We start from the raw sequence: 15,031 nt of genomic DNA on the forward strand, positions 1-15,031 counted from the left end.
AAAAATCACTGTGAGACATAATATTTTGGGTATACATTTAAAAAACATATGGTAAAAAAGGCAAATAGGTCATGGTCACGAGCGGTAAACAACTGGTTAAAATGAAAATGTTGTCAAGTTCATCAGTGCATTTTAAAAATATGTATATGGATTGGTGTTTAAACAACTTGAATTAAATTACTTATTTTGTCCAGTTCTTTTGCCTCAATTTTCCAAACATTTATGGCTCTACAAGACAGTTGAATCGACATTTTTTTGCTTTCGTGCTTTACTGTCTGTTTGTGGGGGCAGGGCGGTCTCCTGTGCTGTTTGCTTTCACCATTCATCTGCATGGCCTGAACCGCAGGTCAGTTTTATGAGTGGAAGTGCTGCCATTGTTGTTGTTAGCTCAGCCTTCCCTTTGCTGGTGATGGACTTTGCCTGTTGAAACATTGGATAAAGTTTCTGTGGCCGAAGTGATTTCAGTTGTTGTACAAATCTGGCATTCTTCCTACGCCTACTTGTTCTTTGCTAGCATTGCATCTAAAAAGTACTTGTAGCCAATGACTTGTATCTGCCACCTCATGGAAAGGGAAATAGAACAAAACATTGAAAATCAATGAGCCTGTCTCTTTTTAGATAACTATTCCAAATCTTACCTCATGTCCCATTATTCAAAATGAAGTCTATCAAATAATTTGGAAGAAAAACATTATCAGTCTGAGCTGACGTGGTAGGCTTTGGTACAGCTGACAATAATAAGAAATACACCCTTTTAAATAAACAAACCAAGATCCAGTTCACTTTTGACACTTTCATTCTCAAATATGTTATTCCTCTTAAACCAAAGTGATCTAATTTCAATAATAATAATATCTAAAATTTTATTTATTTGGCATGTTTGCAAGTCCCTAGTCTTTGAGTACAAGCGAGCAGAAAAATACTGGCATAAAAAACATACATGTTCATTCCTACCTTCTAGTCTGATTGTGTTTGCTCCCTTATGATGTTACGACTTCTTAGTTTTCGTTTTTTTTATAGTATCCATCCATCATCATTTTGATCTATGTGAATAGTGTACATTATTTTGTCTTCTAGTTTTCTACTGTAAATAGGAGTTGTTTGTCAATTTAAAAATTCTATAACAAGCTTTTAATAAATACATGTCATAATTAACTCTGTCCATTTTTAAATGCTGTTTTGTTCTCTCTTGTTCAATGTGTATAGATTTATCCTACAACATAGCACTTTGCTACTACAGCATGAAGCAGTATGCACCTGCTTTAAAGCACATCGCAGACATCATTGAACGAGGAATCAGGGAACATCCAGGTAGGCTACTGAGTTGCACAAGGGTCATGACAATTCTCATAAGTATCCTATTGTATGTGATTGATGATGAAACTTGTGTTCGGCTTCATTACCTGTTGTGAATTTATCTCAGCATATGTTGTTTTTCCAATGTAACAACTTAATTAAACATTGTGTATTTTATTGTGTTTTGCTAAGACAGGTGTCAATAAAGCTGGTTTTCACCCAGGCAACAATTATGTTTTTTAATCCAAAAGATCATGACTTAAAACTGGATATTAGTATAGAATTCCAGGGTTAAAATGATCTGTGGCACAACTTTCACTATTGTTTAAGGTCACATGGCAGCCCAAGGACCCCACAGTGATTTAAGAGGCAAAACGGCTACAGCATGGAGACAGAGGAGACACCTAGGAACCTCAGCAGAGGTCCACCTAGGAAGGAGCCACATAAAATTATAAAGACAGAAGCAAGTTGTTGATGCCCTGTCCTCTCAGATTTGCAGTCTCCGGATCAGGCTCTCCATAGCTAATTGAAGCTAGTCATGTTAGAAAAATGCAGTCTCCTAAAACCTGTATTTGTTGTAAATCGTGATCTTGAAATAAAGCAAATTAGCGGGTCTTGAAGCTAGGCAAATAGATTCTCATCCAAAATACCAGTTTAAGTAAAGATACAGTAGTATAGGACATGAAAGCGTCAGTGCCGTCAAGCAGAGGTTGACACTTTCTGCCTGCAATGAAATGTGCATCTGAATTGATGAACACCATGAATGGAGGTGATATAAGTGACGTTGTCAGGGGCGTCTTAACTCCTTGGTATTTTATATACGTATGCCTACACCACAAGATACGGGGACTGCTTCAAATAGTCTGGATGACAGAAATAATTCCTATTACCACTGCCCTGGAGCCAGCTGCCAGCTTAAGGAAGACAGCACACTTACATTTGTTTCTCTTCAAGGCTATATGCAGATTCTCACAGCAGGCACAGACCTGTTTTAAGCCATTGTGTGTAGTTAAAAAAGAAAAGAACATGAAACCGAAAAAAACATACTTAATTAGCTTACATCGCTCATACATACCTAAAATGTGTAAGTGATATTAAAACAGAAGGTGGATCTTGCTTCCTCATTCCCCCTTAAAGCAGGATCTCTCATGGTGCAACAGGTGATACCCATATATACGTTAAAAGCAAAGAAAGCTGTGAAGGTGGGTGGAAGAAGAGCTGGAAATGAAGGTTCCGAAGAAATTGTTTTAGTATTTTCTTAATTCATGAAAAGAATAGGCCGAATAGAATTCCATACTTATGTATAGCCTGTGAAAGTCAGGATTTGAAGTCACTAGGGTAATGTCCGTAGGCAAATTAACCTTGAGATAGAGCTGGTTGTTGTTGGTATATTGATGATAAGATATGGCAGAGTTTTTTATTATGTCACCCAGTAGTTGAAGAAAGAGATTAAAAAGCACTGTGGCCAGGAAGGTTGTGGTATTTTCCAAAACTTAATGGGATTAACCGACATGGCATCCAACATGGGATGTCCCTTGAGAACTCAGACCCCCAAAAATGTGTTGCACACACAAATTAATTTTGTGACTGCTGGTGGTATTTTATAATTCTCCTCAGGCATCAGAACGGTGCTCCCTTTTCCCGTTGAGGTTTGATAGCCCAGTTACAAAGGATATACCCAAATCATTAGTGCCACTTTTTGAGATTTTGTAACCAATGGCAGGAGAAATAAAAGCAGTAGAAGTAGAGACAGTGGATATTTCTCAAAAAAGAGGCTTCCGACTAATCGGGGAGAAATCACGTTGGTGGTCAGAGCTGACCCATAATATACCATTGGATTATTCTAAATATGGGTTTGAATAAACTTTGTAGATGATCTATCACTATTCTCAAGGTATGCCATATTAGATCCTCCATTATGTTATGGTGCATATAGATTTTTAAGGTACTCCTAATGTATCCTTAATGTAATTTAAATCCTTGTCCTTGTTTCTGAGGAGGTTGCCACAAGGAGACTTTTGACATTGGCAGAAGAGATGTGGCTGTTTTAGCTACATATACACCTCACCCAGGTGGCGATCGACTAATCAAACGCAAAACTAGGAAAATGTTAACAGAGGTGATAGGAATATACAAACAGTTAAGACACTAGCGGCCTGATTACTAGTTGCTCGTAATATTCTGACCAAATCGTAAACTCCTGTTTACCTTCAAACTTCTAATTCAGACCCATGCATAAACTCCTGTTTACGCATGGATCGGAATTAGAAGTTTGAAGGTATTTAAGACATCTGACAGTTATCAAAGAGTTAAATAACTCAAAAATTCGTTATATTTTGGTATGTCAAACCTGCTGAAATTTAACAGAGAAACACGTTATTTACCGTATCATGCAGATTTCAGTGCTTTAAACCCCAAAATCTGCATGTCATTCTCCATGAACTCGTAAAAGGTGTTCGTTATTGCACTCGATAAATACCCCGTAGTATAGTTATTTTCCATGGATGATAAATTACACCTTAACCTGAAATCAGGCCCTATGTATTGCAACAGAGGTAAGGCGCACAGCTCAAATAGGAACCTTGTCCAAATGAAGTCGAATCAAATGCAATACTCAGATAAAGAGCTGCTAGACTTAAAAAAAAAATTCAGGTACACACCCTGACTGCAAAAGACACACATTGGATACTGGGCTTTGTCAAAACTGCTGTATGTGTTCATGTGGTTTCACCCTCCCTGAGCAACAAATGATTACTTTCGGGCACACCTTAGAAACTAAGGGGCCGATTATGATGGGGGACGGACCTGAGTCCGTCCGCCACCATAGAGTAGGAGGGACCGTCCGCAGGGGCAGCGGCGGTCCCTCCTTACAGATTAGGATGTGACCGCCAGGGTGGCGGTCACATCCTCTATTTTTAACATTGTGACGGGTGCAGCTTCAAGCTGCACCCGCCGCAATGTTAAAAATGCATGCACGGCATTTGCGTGCACAAAGCGGCAGGCACCTTGCGGTGCCTGCCGCTTTGTTCACGCAAATGCAGGGGGGTACCATAGGTACCCCCCATGTGCACCCCCCACCCCCCCTTCACCCAGGGGGCCTGCAACGAGCCCCCGAAGTGAAGGTCCGTATGCTTTTCCACGGCGGAAAAGCCGCCGTGGAAAAGCATACTTTTTACTCCATCATAATATGGCTGGCGGTGTCTGATAGACAGGGTATCTCCTCTGGCTCACCCCTGGACCCGGTACCACAAAAGATCTGCAAGGAGTATGAGGAAGAACTGTTCCCTACTTTTCGTCTGATCTGTAATCAGTCGCTAGCCAGTGGTGTAGTCCCCCCACAGTGGAAGCAAGCTTTGGTGTACCCTTTACTGAAGAAGCCATCTCTTGATCCTGAATGTTTAAAAAATTACTGGCCTATTTCCTTGTTGCCGTTTCCAGCTAAAATTGTGAAACGTGCTGTTGAATCACTCTTTCTACGCACCTGGAACAACACATTTTGCTGGAGGAGGTTCAGCTTGGATTCTGTTTGGATTTTTGCCGGCTCATGGGACCGAGACGGCTCTGCTGACCGTTATGGATGAGCTTCAGAGGCGGGCAGACAGGGGACTGGCAGCAGCATTGATCCTGCTCAACCTGTCTGCCGCCATTGAAACTGTCAATCATGAAATCCTGCTGAGAAGATTGAGTGAGGCCGGGGTGAAAGGCTATTCCATACGATGTTTTCTATCTTTTTTGCAGGATAGACAGCAGGCGGTGTCCCTTCCCCCCTTCCAATCTGCCTTCTCCAATGTGTTGCATGGTGTACCCCAGGGATCGGCAATCAGCCCTATTTTATTTAATGTTATTTAAAACCTTTGATTGTGGGCATCAAAGCACACAATATCTACATCATAAATTATGCAGATGACACACAGCTGATCCTCTCCTTTGAGGGAGAGGACTCGACATCAGTGGAGGTGTTTTACAACTGTCTGCGGGACACGGCCCGCTGGCTGCAGGATAATTCTTTACAATTTAATGGAGCAAAGACAGAGGTGATCTTCTGTGCCGCAGACAGGATCCCTCATCTCCTTCACTGCAATTTCTGGCCCCCTGGAAATTCGCCCGCAGTTCGGCCGGTATAAACTGTCCGTGATCTGGGCATTATATTTCAAAACAAGCTTACTTTGGAAGCTCAGGTTACTAAAACAACAGCCTCTTGTTTTGCGATCATTAGTTCCCTTCGAAAAATCTTCCCATTATTACCTTCTCAGGCATGTGCCCAAGTAGCAAGGTGTACGATTCTCAGTAGGCTTGACTACTGTAACGCTCTTTTGCTTGATTCCCCAAACTTCCTGCTGGATAGATTACAAAGGATCCAGTCAGCAGCTGTCAAGTTAGTCTTAGGGCTGCCTAGAAGATCCTCTGCAGCTGCAGCTTTGGCAGAACTTCATTGGCTCCCTTTGAGACAGAGAGGGCAGTTTAAATCTCTCTGCCTTGCCTTTAAAGCCCTTCATGGGATAGGGCCTGTGTGTATATGCAAACAAATTTGATTGGCACACCCCTACAAGAATGCTTCGCTTCTCGTCGGCGAGATTGGTGAAGGTTCCAAGATTTAGGAAGGTTAGGTCAGGGGGTAGATCTTTCGGCATCGGCTAAATTGTGGAATAGACTCCCTTGGGAGATCAGGCAAATTAGGGAGCTCCTTCCCTTCAGAAAAAGTGTAAAAACCTGGCTGTTCCCCAAGACCTAGATGCCTGACCATGTTTCTGATTCACCCCCCGCCTTTGAGTTGCTTAGCGCCAGGATCCCTGCAAGGTGACAGTGCGCTCTATAAGTTAAATAAATAAATAGAAATAAATAGATACACTGTGGACTAATCAATGTGAGATCACTGTTGAAATAGCAGAAGTCATCCTACAATACAATTTGGACATTATATTCCTTGCTGAAACGTGGGCTGGCCCGGCATCAGACCTCGACTTTGTGATTGCAGTCCCACAGGGATTTGCATCTTTCAGACTAGATAGACTGATAAAGAAGGGAGGGGGGCTAGCAGTAATATATCGGGAACATATTCGAGCTAAGTTCTCTCCTGCGGATGACCCCCACTATGAAGGACTATTTTTTGCACTTGATCTAAGTCCAATAAATACTTTTAAGGGCTTACTGGTTTTCCGACCCCCATGGCCGAGAGCTAGTTTCACTGGAAACTTAGAGTCATTGTTGGAACCCTTCCTAATCACCAATGAATTTACAATCCTGGGCAATTTTAGTTTATATCTTGAAGATCAAGCAGAAAAAGATACAGCTATACTTATGGAAAGCTTGGGTTCGCTGGGCTAACCCAGATGGTTCATAAACAGACGCATGAGGCAGGGCACACACTCAACGTGGTTTTCTCCTCGGTTCTGGGTCTGGCAGTCAAAGAGATCTACCCAATGGTCTGGACAGACCACACACCTAATTGACTTCTCAGTCACAAAAAGACAAAGAACCAGACCCACCAAACCACAGCAAAGCACCTATAAAGCATGGAGTAAATTAGATATAAATAATTTAAAACTTCAGTTGGAAAACACTCAGCCTACTCTGAGTTATACAGACCAAGCAGCAGAAGATTACGCTAAGTGGCTCAATGATGCCTTTAGAATTACAGTGCCCATATGCACTAATGCAGGGAACCGTACATAACCATCTGCCCCTTGGTTTACTGAAGCACTCTCTAGAAAAACAGAATTGTCGTAGAATGGAAAGACGCTGGAGACCGAAATATGAGACACAAGATAAAAATAACTATAAACTCGCCCTATCTAACTACAAATCACTTCTGGTCACAGAGAAAAGGTCTTATTTTTCTCAACAGATAGAGAAAGCAAAAAACTCAACCAAAGAACTTTTTGGGGTAGTTGATAAACTGACCACAGCACCCAAAAATAAAGCTTCAGGGAGCAGTCAATCTCTCTGTGATAGTATTTCTAGTGCCTTCAGAAATATAGTGGATGACATATATAACATCTTCAAGTTGACTACACCCAATAAAACAGAGAAGGATCCCTTGAGAAATGAAACCGTAAGGAATATTTTCCCCAACTTCTTAGAGGTCTCAAACAAGCAGGTAGAAGAATTGATTCAGGGAATCAAATCAGGATCCCCACTGGATACCTGCCCCTCTGCGTTGTTAGAAACATTGCAAGGTAGGTGCGCCCCACTTTGACCAAAAAATTTAACAACAAGATGTGGAGGAGTGTGGCTCAATGGTTAGAGGGGCAGACCCTGATGCAGAGTTCTGGCGGGACCAGGGTTCGATTCCCGCCTCCGCGGGGTCTCGGGCTCAATTTACTCTGACCTGTTAATTCTCGCCTCGGTGCCTATTCTAATCACAGGCCCCACGCTGCAACTCTGGGCAATAGCTTGCTTAGCCTCCACACCGGCCCCAACAGCGCTAAGGATGCCTGGCTTCACCCTGGGGGTGCCCAGGAGTGGACACTTCACAGGGAAAGCCAGGAGGGGTTCCACAGCGGTATGAGTATCAGCGCCAGGAAGCCGAATAGGCGACACTGCAAGGTGACCGTCTGTGACAGTGCGCTCTATAAGTACCATGACATTTACATTTCAACAAGTTCGCCTCAGGCACTTACCTGGCTAACTGGAAAGATGCAGCCATCTTGCCACTAATAAAGAAAGCTAATCTGGACCCATTATCAACTTGCAACTACAGGCCAATTGCTAGGCTGCCCCTCCCAGCAAAAGCAGTGGAAAAAATTATGAACAGCCAGTTAACTGAATTCATACAACAAAACGATTTACTCGATTCATCTCAGTTCGGCTTCTGTCCTGGTCACAGTACGGAGTACGGAGACAGCACTGATTAAGGCAACAGAGCAGATAAGAGCAGTGATGGACAAAGGAGGTGCTGATGTACTTATCCTCTTGGATCTGTCAGCGGCCTTCGATACCGTACTTCATGACACGCTGCTCCAGAGCCTTAATAAGCCTGGGATCAAGTAGCTGGCATTGTCTCTAATATCATCTTTTCTGATGAATAGAAGACAGACAGTGACTCTTGACCAGTTCAAAGCAACACCCTATGTGCTCCCATGTGGGGGTCCCCAGGGCTCTTCACTGAGCCCTTCCCTATTCAATATCTATGTATTGGAACTGGCTCCGTTAGTTCGAAACTTTGGTTTCAATCTAACCTCATACGCGAACGATACCCAGATTGTGATTGCGGCGTACAAAAACTCTCCTTCCCCAGCAACTCAGTTTAAAAAATGTATGAGAGAAATCAGCTGTTGGATGGGAAGACATTGCCTCAAGCTGAATTTGGATAAAACCGAAGTGGTTACCTTCGGCACCCTCCAACCGGGCTGGGACGCTCACTGGTGGCCGACAGAAATTGGAGAAACACCAAAACCAGTCAAAAAAGCCCAAAAACTAGGGGTTCTGATAGATAGTAAACTCTCCTTCACCCAACAAACGAATGCAAAAGTTTCAGCATCTTCCTTTTTGATAAAGAAACTAAAGAATGTTCTCCCCTTTATCCCCCTGAATCCAGAAGAACAATGGTCACCACCATGGTGCTATCGAAGCTGGACTCTTGTAATTGTCTCTATCTTGAATTACAAAAACAACATCTAAAAAAGCTTCAGATGGTGCAAAATCGGGCGGCTAGGCTCCTACTGAACTTACCAAAATTTGCATCAGTTAAGGAAGAAATCGGAACACTCCATTGGTTGCCAGTAATAAAACGAATTAAGTTCAAAGTGCTTTGTTTAGCCTACAAGGCCCTGAATAATATCGGACTGGCTTCATTGAAAAGCCTATACTCAAGGTATAACCCGGGCAGACAATTGAGGTCCTCCAATGCCGGGCTGATGGTAGTTCCCAAGATTCGAACAGCGAGCTGGGGGGGCCGAAGCATAGCCTACAGTACAGCCAAAATCTGGAACACGCTACCAAAGAAAATAAGAGCCTCCAACTCTCTGGGCGTTTTTAGAAAAATGCTAAAGACGTGGCTTTTCAAAAATTAAGATAGGCAGGAGCAGGCAGAGTCGGTTCATTTCAGCGCCAAGACACCTCTGGGTAATCATGTGCTATAGAAGTTACAATAACATAACATATCCACACATGCTGAATCAACTGCTTTTAATCCACAAATAATAAATGCAGTCTTATCCAAAGAACCAGTGCTAACCACATAGCCCGTCATCACCCCAAAAGAAACTGAAGCCACCAGGAAATCCATTGACTCTGGGGCCCCATCGTACCCCGCCCCTCCACGCCTACTCCAGAGGACTCCAACCTTTCAGTGCCATGCTCACACCCATCCTGAATGCCTCTACCTCTTTTACAACCTTCCCAGATGCTAGAAAATACACAACTGTTCTCCCATTGCTGAGGAAACCCTCTACGGACCCTTCCAACGCTTGTCAACTACAGATCAACTTCCTGCTACTGTTCCCAACCAAGGTCTTAGAGAAAATCATTAACAGACACCTCACCGAATACCTCAATAACCCCCAACTAATCAACACCACTGAGTCTGGTTTCAGACTTAACCACAGCATGGAAACTGCCCTCATCGCTATCATGCATGACAACTGTATGACTGTACAGAGGATTCATGGAGGCCCTCGTCCTCCTGGACCTCTCCACAGCATTTGACACAGTCTCCCGCCCCATCCTCATCCAACACCTACACAACATTGGAATCCAGGAGCACACACTCAAATGGTTCTGCTGCTTCTTGACTGGAAGGACCCTTGTAAGTCAGCCTGGCACCCTGCATCTCAGACGCCAACGATCTCATCTGCGTAGATGAGCAAGGATCCTTCCTGAGCCCGACTCTATTCAACGCATACATGATCCCTCTAGCCAGAATAATCCTCTCTCATGACACCAACGTCCTCTCCTATGCTAAAGGCATGCCACTCATTCTCTCTCTCACAGACAAGACGCCAAGTACCCGGATCAAATTCAGTGCCTGTATGACTGAAATCTCCCACTGGAGGAAGATCATAAAGGAATTGTCCAAACCTGCAGCTGCTACAAACCAATTCACCCCCTCACAGGACCTCTGCATCCTCCTCACAAACTTCCTCCACAACAAGATTGCTAAAATCTATAAGAATTTTAACCCCCAATTAAAGCCCAGGACTTCAACAACCAGCAAAACAACTCCGCACCCACAATAGAATTCTGATTTACCACCTAGAAACACATTAAAACATAAGACCCATCACATCATCAAATTGGTTCACTCTGGGGCCCCCAATGACACCCTGCCCCACCACATCTTCAACCTTGGAATAACCTGAATCAGTCAAGAACTCACCACCCTACTAAACACCTCCCTGACCACGGCCTCCTTCTCAGAAGACTGGAAGCATACAGAGGTCAGCACCCTGCTGAAACAACCATCTGCAGATCCCAGCAAACTCAATAACTACAAACCTACCTCCGTGCTACCTTTTCCAGGTAAAGTCATTGAAAAGGTCCTCAGTTAGCAGCTCGTCATATACCTAGAACAGAATCACCTCCTGAGCAACTCCGAATCCGGCTTCCGCAGCAACCACAGCACTGAAACAGCCCTTATCGCAGTCACTGATGAAATCCCGGCCCTCCTGTCCAGAGGGAGGCAGTGGCGCTATACTCATTGACCTCTCCGTGGCCTTAGACACTGTCTCCCACCATATGCTCATAGTCAATCTGCATGACATCTGCGTCAAAGGAACCGCCCTCTGATGGATTGTCTACTTGCTCACCAGCAGAACATAGCAAGTTTGCCTACCACCATTTTCTATCACACCCAAAGACCTAATCTGTGGAGTTCCTCAAGACTCATCATTCAGCCCCACCTTGTTCAATTCCTACATGACACCACTCGCCTAAGCATCATCAAATCCCACTGACTCAAAATAATTTCCTACGCTGACAACACAAAAATCATCCTTTCCCTCTCCAAAGTCTCCACCCCTACCAGGACTAACTTCCACCAAGTCATGCCCAGTGTCGCAAACAAGATGAAAGACAGCTGTCTGAAGCTCAACACGGACAAGATGGAAGTTCTGATCTTTGGCAACAAAAACTCCCCCTTGGACACCTCCTGGTGGCCCACAGAGTGACAGAACTCAGACGCATACCAACCCTAACGGACCACGCTAGAAACCTCAGCATAATCGTGGATAGCAAACTCTCCATGACATCTCAGCTCAATGCCATATCCTCCTCCTGCTTCTCCATCGTGTACATGCTATGCAAGATCTTCAAGTGGCTCCCACAAAACTCCAGACGCACTATTACCCAGACCCTGATCACCAGCCAGTTGGACTATGGAAATGCTTTCCGAGCAGGAATCGCAACCCACCTCCTCTAAAGACTCCAAACCACCCAGAACACTGCAGCCAGACTCATCCTCGATCCCCCACGTCAAAAGCACATCACCCCACACCTCAAAGAGCTTCATTGGCTCCCAGTACAGAAGGGATGCCAATTCAAGCTACTCACCCACGCATTCAAGGCCCTTCACAACTTCAGGCCAGTCCACAACAACCTCTGCCTAAGCTTCCACTAACTTACCAGACAGTTCTGCTTCACCTCCCTCCCTCACATAGCAGTGCTGGAGGATGCTCCTTAATGACCTCCCCCTACACCTCCAGACCTTGGCTATTCTATCAGAATTCCGCAAGGCGCTCAAGACCTGGCTCTAAGGCTGAACCTAGGGACAGTGCCAGCGTTTGGATACCGTCACGGGTGACAAGCAGCGCTCTACAAATCAACTGTTTGACAGTAAACTTGACATGACTGCCCAAGTCAATGCCATCACTGCCTCATGCTTCCATACCCTGAAGGTGCTGAGGAAGATTTTCAAATGGCTCCCAATAGGCACCGGGAACACCGTCATGCATGCCCTGGTCACAAGCAGGCTGGACTACAGGAACATCCTCTATGCTGGGATCAACAGAAACTCACCAGAATGCTGCAGACCATTCAGAACTCAGTGGCCAGAATAATTCTCAACCACTGGTGCACTAACATCACACCACACCTGAAGGAGCTCCACTGGCTCCCCGTTCATAAACAAGCACAATTCAAACTCCTCACCCTCACTTTCAAGGAACTATATAATGCTGACCCAGCATATCGCAGCAATTGCATTTGCTTTCACAAACCTTCCAGGCACATCCGCTCATGTGGACTCCAACTTGCATGAATCCCACATATATGGAAAGCAGATCTGGCAGTTGAGCCTTCTCTTACATCGCTCCCAAACCATGGAACGACCAGCTGCTACTCATAAGATTCTCCTCCTCTTTTCTTGAATTCTTCAAGTACCTGAAGACCTGGATTTTTGACTTGTCCCACTAGGCCCTAGTTGTGGCTAGACTCACACTGGCTCAGCTCCAAAATACTCTCCCGTGTGATAGTGCGCGCCACAAATCTGCTTAACAGCACAAAAATGGGACTTTGCCCAGTCAAGCAGGAGGATGTTTCTTTCTGAATTGCTAGCAAGAGCTATCAATTGGAGACAGAATATATTTGTGAATTGCATCATGCTAGCGGAATGACCCTGTGCCCAAGTCCTATACAATTTACAAGTCAGCCATTCCTCCTTTTCCGAAAAACATGTGATTTTGCTCTATCGAATGATGTTTATGAGCGTATACATTCATCTTCAACTTAGATCTGCCCAAGGTTTATGGCTCTGGCCAATAGTTGTGCATAACATATGGAAAATGTAGTATGTTCTACTATAGCTAGGCAAAAAAAGATTTCTTGTTTTGGCAACTTATTTCTTACACTACGTTCTTCCTGATTTTAACTCTGCTTTTGAACCCAGGGCCATTCAAAACAATTTACGAAGAAATTGTAAATAATATAAGCTCGTCTAAGGGAGAATATTCGTTTTCTTCTGGAATTCTAAAAATAGGTGGCAAGTGGGTTAATGCTAAAGATGTATTCCTGAGAAAATAATTTTGATATCATCTAACGTGCACTGGAAGAAGTACGTCGTATATTTATAATTTTTTATGTTTAAAGGCTTGGAATTAATTCTTAATCATTGCAGGAAGAGTGTTGCACTAAGAATCGTTTTTGAAGTGAACTTTTGTAGCTTTCTGGTTGTACGTCATCACATTATATTTGATGACTGTGTTTTCCCTGCAGAGCTTAGCGTTGGCATGACAACAGAAGGCATTGACGTTCGAAGTGTTGGCAATACACTGGTCCTTCATGAAACTGCTCTCATTGAAGCTTTTAACCTCAAAGCGGCCATCGAATATCAGCTGAAGAATTGTGAGTGGAACACCCTTTCCCAAATAAAAGCAAAGTCTTTATCTGCTTACCACATCAGTGATCTATATATATGTGTTAGTGGTAAGAAAGTCCCTAACATGTGGTAAGCCCGATTTAGAAAAACTTTCCAGTCTGTCGTTACTGGGTTGTCTTGTCCATGAGTAAGGCATGTTTATTCAACGAAAACCTTACCTTATTCACCAAACGTGTTTCCTTGAGTAGGCATATGTTACTCCTATAAATACTAGGGCACAGCTAAACCTGGACTGGGACTCACAGAACATGCTGGAACTTCAGTGAAACTGCACACAAGAAACAGACAGCTGCACAGAAAAAAAAGCTTTGTGTCTGAATCTCTGTCATAGGGTGAATCTCCAATGAAAATTTTAATGACTGGTTAGCACATTGCAACGCAAAAACTAAACAACCATTGTTAAAGCTATTGGTGTGGTTTGTAACTAAAAGTGCCTTTTAAGAGATTGGAGAGAGAGCTGCATTATGGCTGTGGGAGTTTAGTGGGTGTTTAAATGGATGCATGAGTACAAGGACTGAGACCACAGCCTCTGATGGAAGAGTGGGCATGGCAGGGGTCATCAAATGTTGTATCCCATACATTCAAGCAGCCGAGCTTTTGAGATCAAGGAGTTCAGAGACTGTGTGACCAAGGAATTAAAAATCAAGAGTAAATAATTGATTTTGAGATCTAAGTGTTTCTGTCATGTGGATGGAGGGAGCTCCATATGATCTTCCTTCCCCTAGATGTGCGTAATAATCAAGGACTTGAGTTGTGTAAAAGCATTGGTCAGTTCAAGTTTGTTGCACTATGAGTTCACCATTGTTTAGAGCTTTAGAGCCCAACTTTACTGATTCAGAGCCAAGTTTTACGTGCAATATTTCATATTTTCTTTTCCTTATTCCTAGATGAAGCGGCACAAGAGGCCTTAACGGACATGCCACCTCGTTCTGAAGAGGTAATACCATTCACGGAGGAAGGTTGTATATATACCTTCTGGTCTTTATCAACCGCAGTTCCTACCGAGTTTTTCAAAGAACATTTTTCATATTAAGTATTTATTTGAATGGCCTTTTGAGCTTTTTTTTCTTGTGTTTTTTTCTAGATTTTTTTTGTCTTAAGAAATGTATGGCGCATCATATCCTTTGTAGCATAACCATATTGCGCCAATGTGTTTATTTAAGATTCTAGTATTTCTCATTTATTATAGAGTTTTTTTAAACAGAAAACGTATTTTGCCCTCCTTATTTCCTGGAAAGTAGGTGACCCCTGATCAAATCAATTCACCATAGGTAGAGTGTTACCTCTATTTAGTGGTAAATAGGAAACACAGAATTGAAATACTAATACATTTGTAATAAAAATGTATCGAAGATTTACGTTTATTAATTAATCAATAGCTCTACAAGATGGCTAGCAACAAGAATAAATAAGAAATTGAGACAT

The 15,031-nt window shown here is 43.3% G+C and overlaps 1 protein-coding gene across 1 annotated transcript in view; it reads left to right on the forward strand.

Moving 5' to 3' along the window:
• The window catches only part of LOC144784810 (intraflagellar transport protein 70A), a 177,270-nt gene that overhangs the window by 61,106 nt on the left and 101,133 nt on the right, over positions 1 to 15,031 (forward strand). Inside the window, exons 6-8 of the mRNA XM_078663856.1 lie at positions 1,207 to 1,311; positions 13,444 to 13,572; positions 14,494 to 14,543. Of these exons, the coding sequence (XP_078519982.1) occupies positions 1,207 to 1,311; positions 13,444 to 13,572; positions 14,494 to 14,543 (284 nt within the window). The remainder of the gene's footprint in view (positions 1 to 1,206; positions 1,312 to 13,443; positions 13,573 to 14,493; positions 14,544 to 15,031) is intronic.

The sequence above is a fragment of the Lissotriton helveticus genome, chromosome 10, assembly GCF_964261635.1.
Source record: "Lissotriton helveticus chromosome 10, aLisHel1.1, whole genome shotgun sequence".
Lineage (NCBI taxonomy): Eukaryota > Metazoa > Chordata > Amphibia > Caudata > Salamandridae > Lissotriton > Lissotriton helveticus.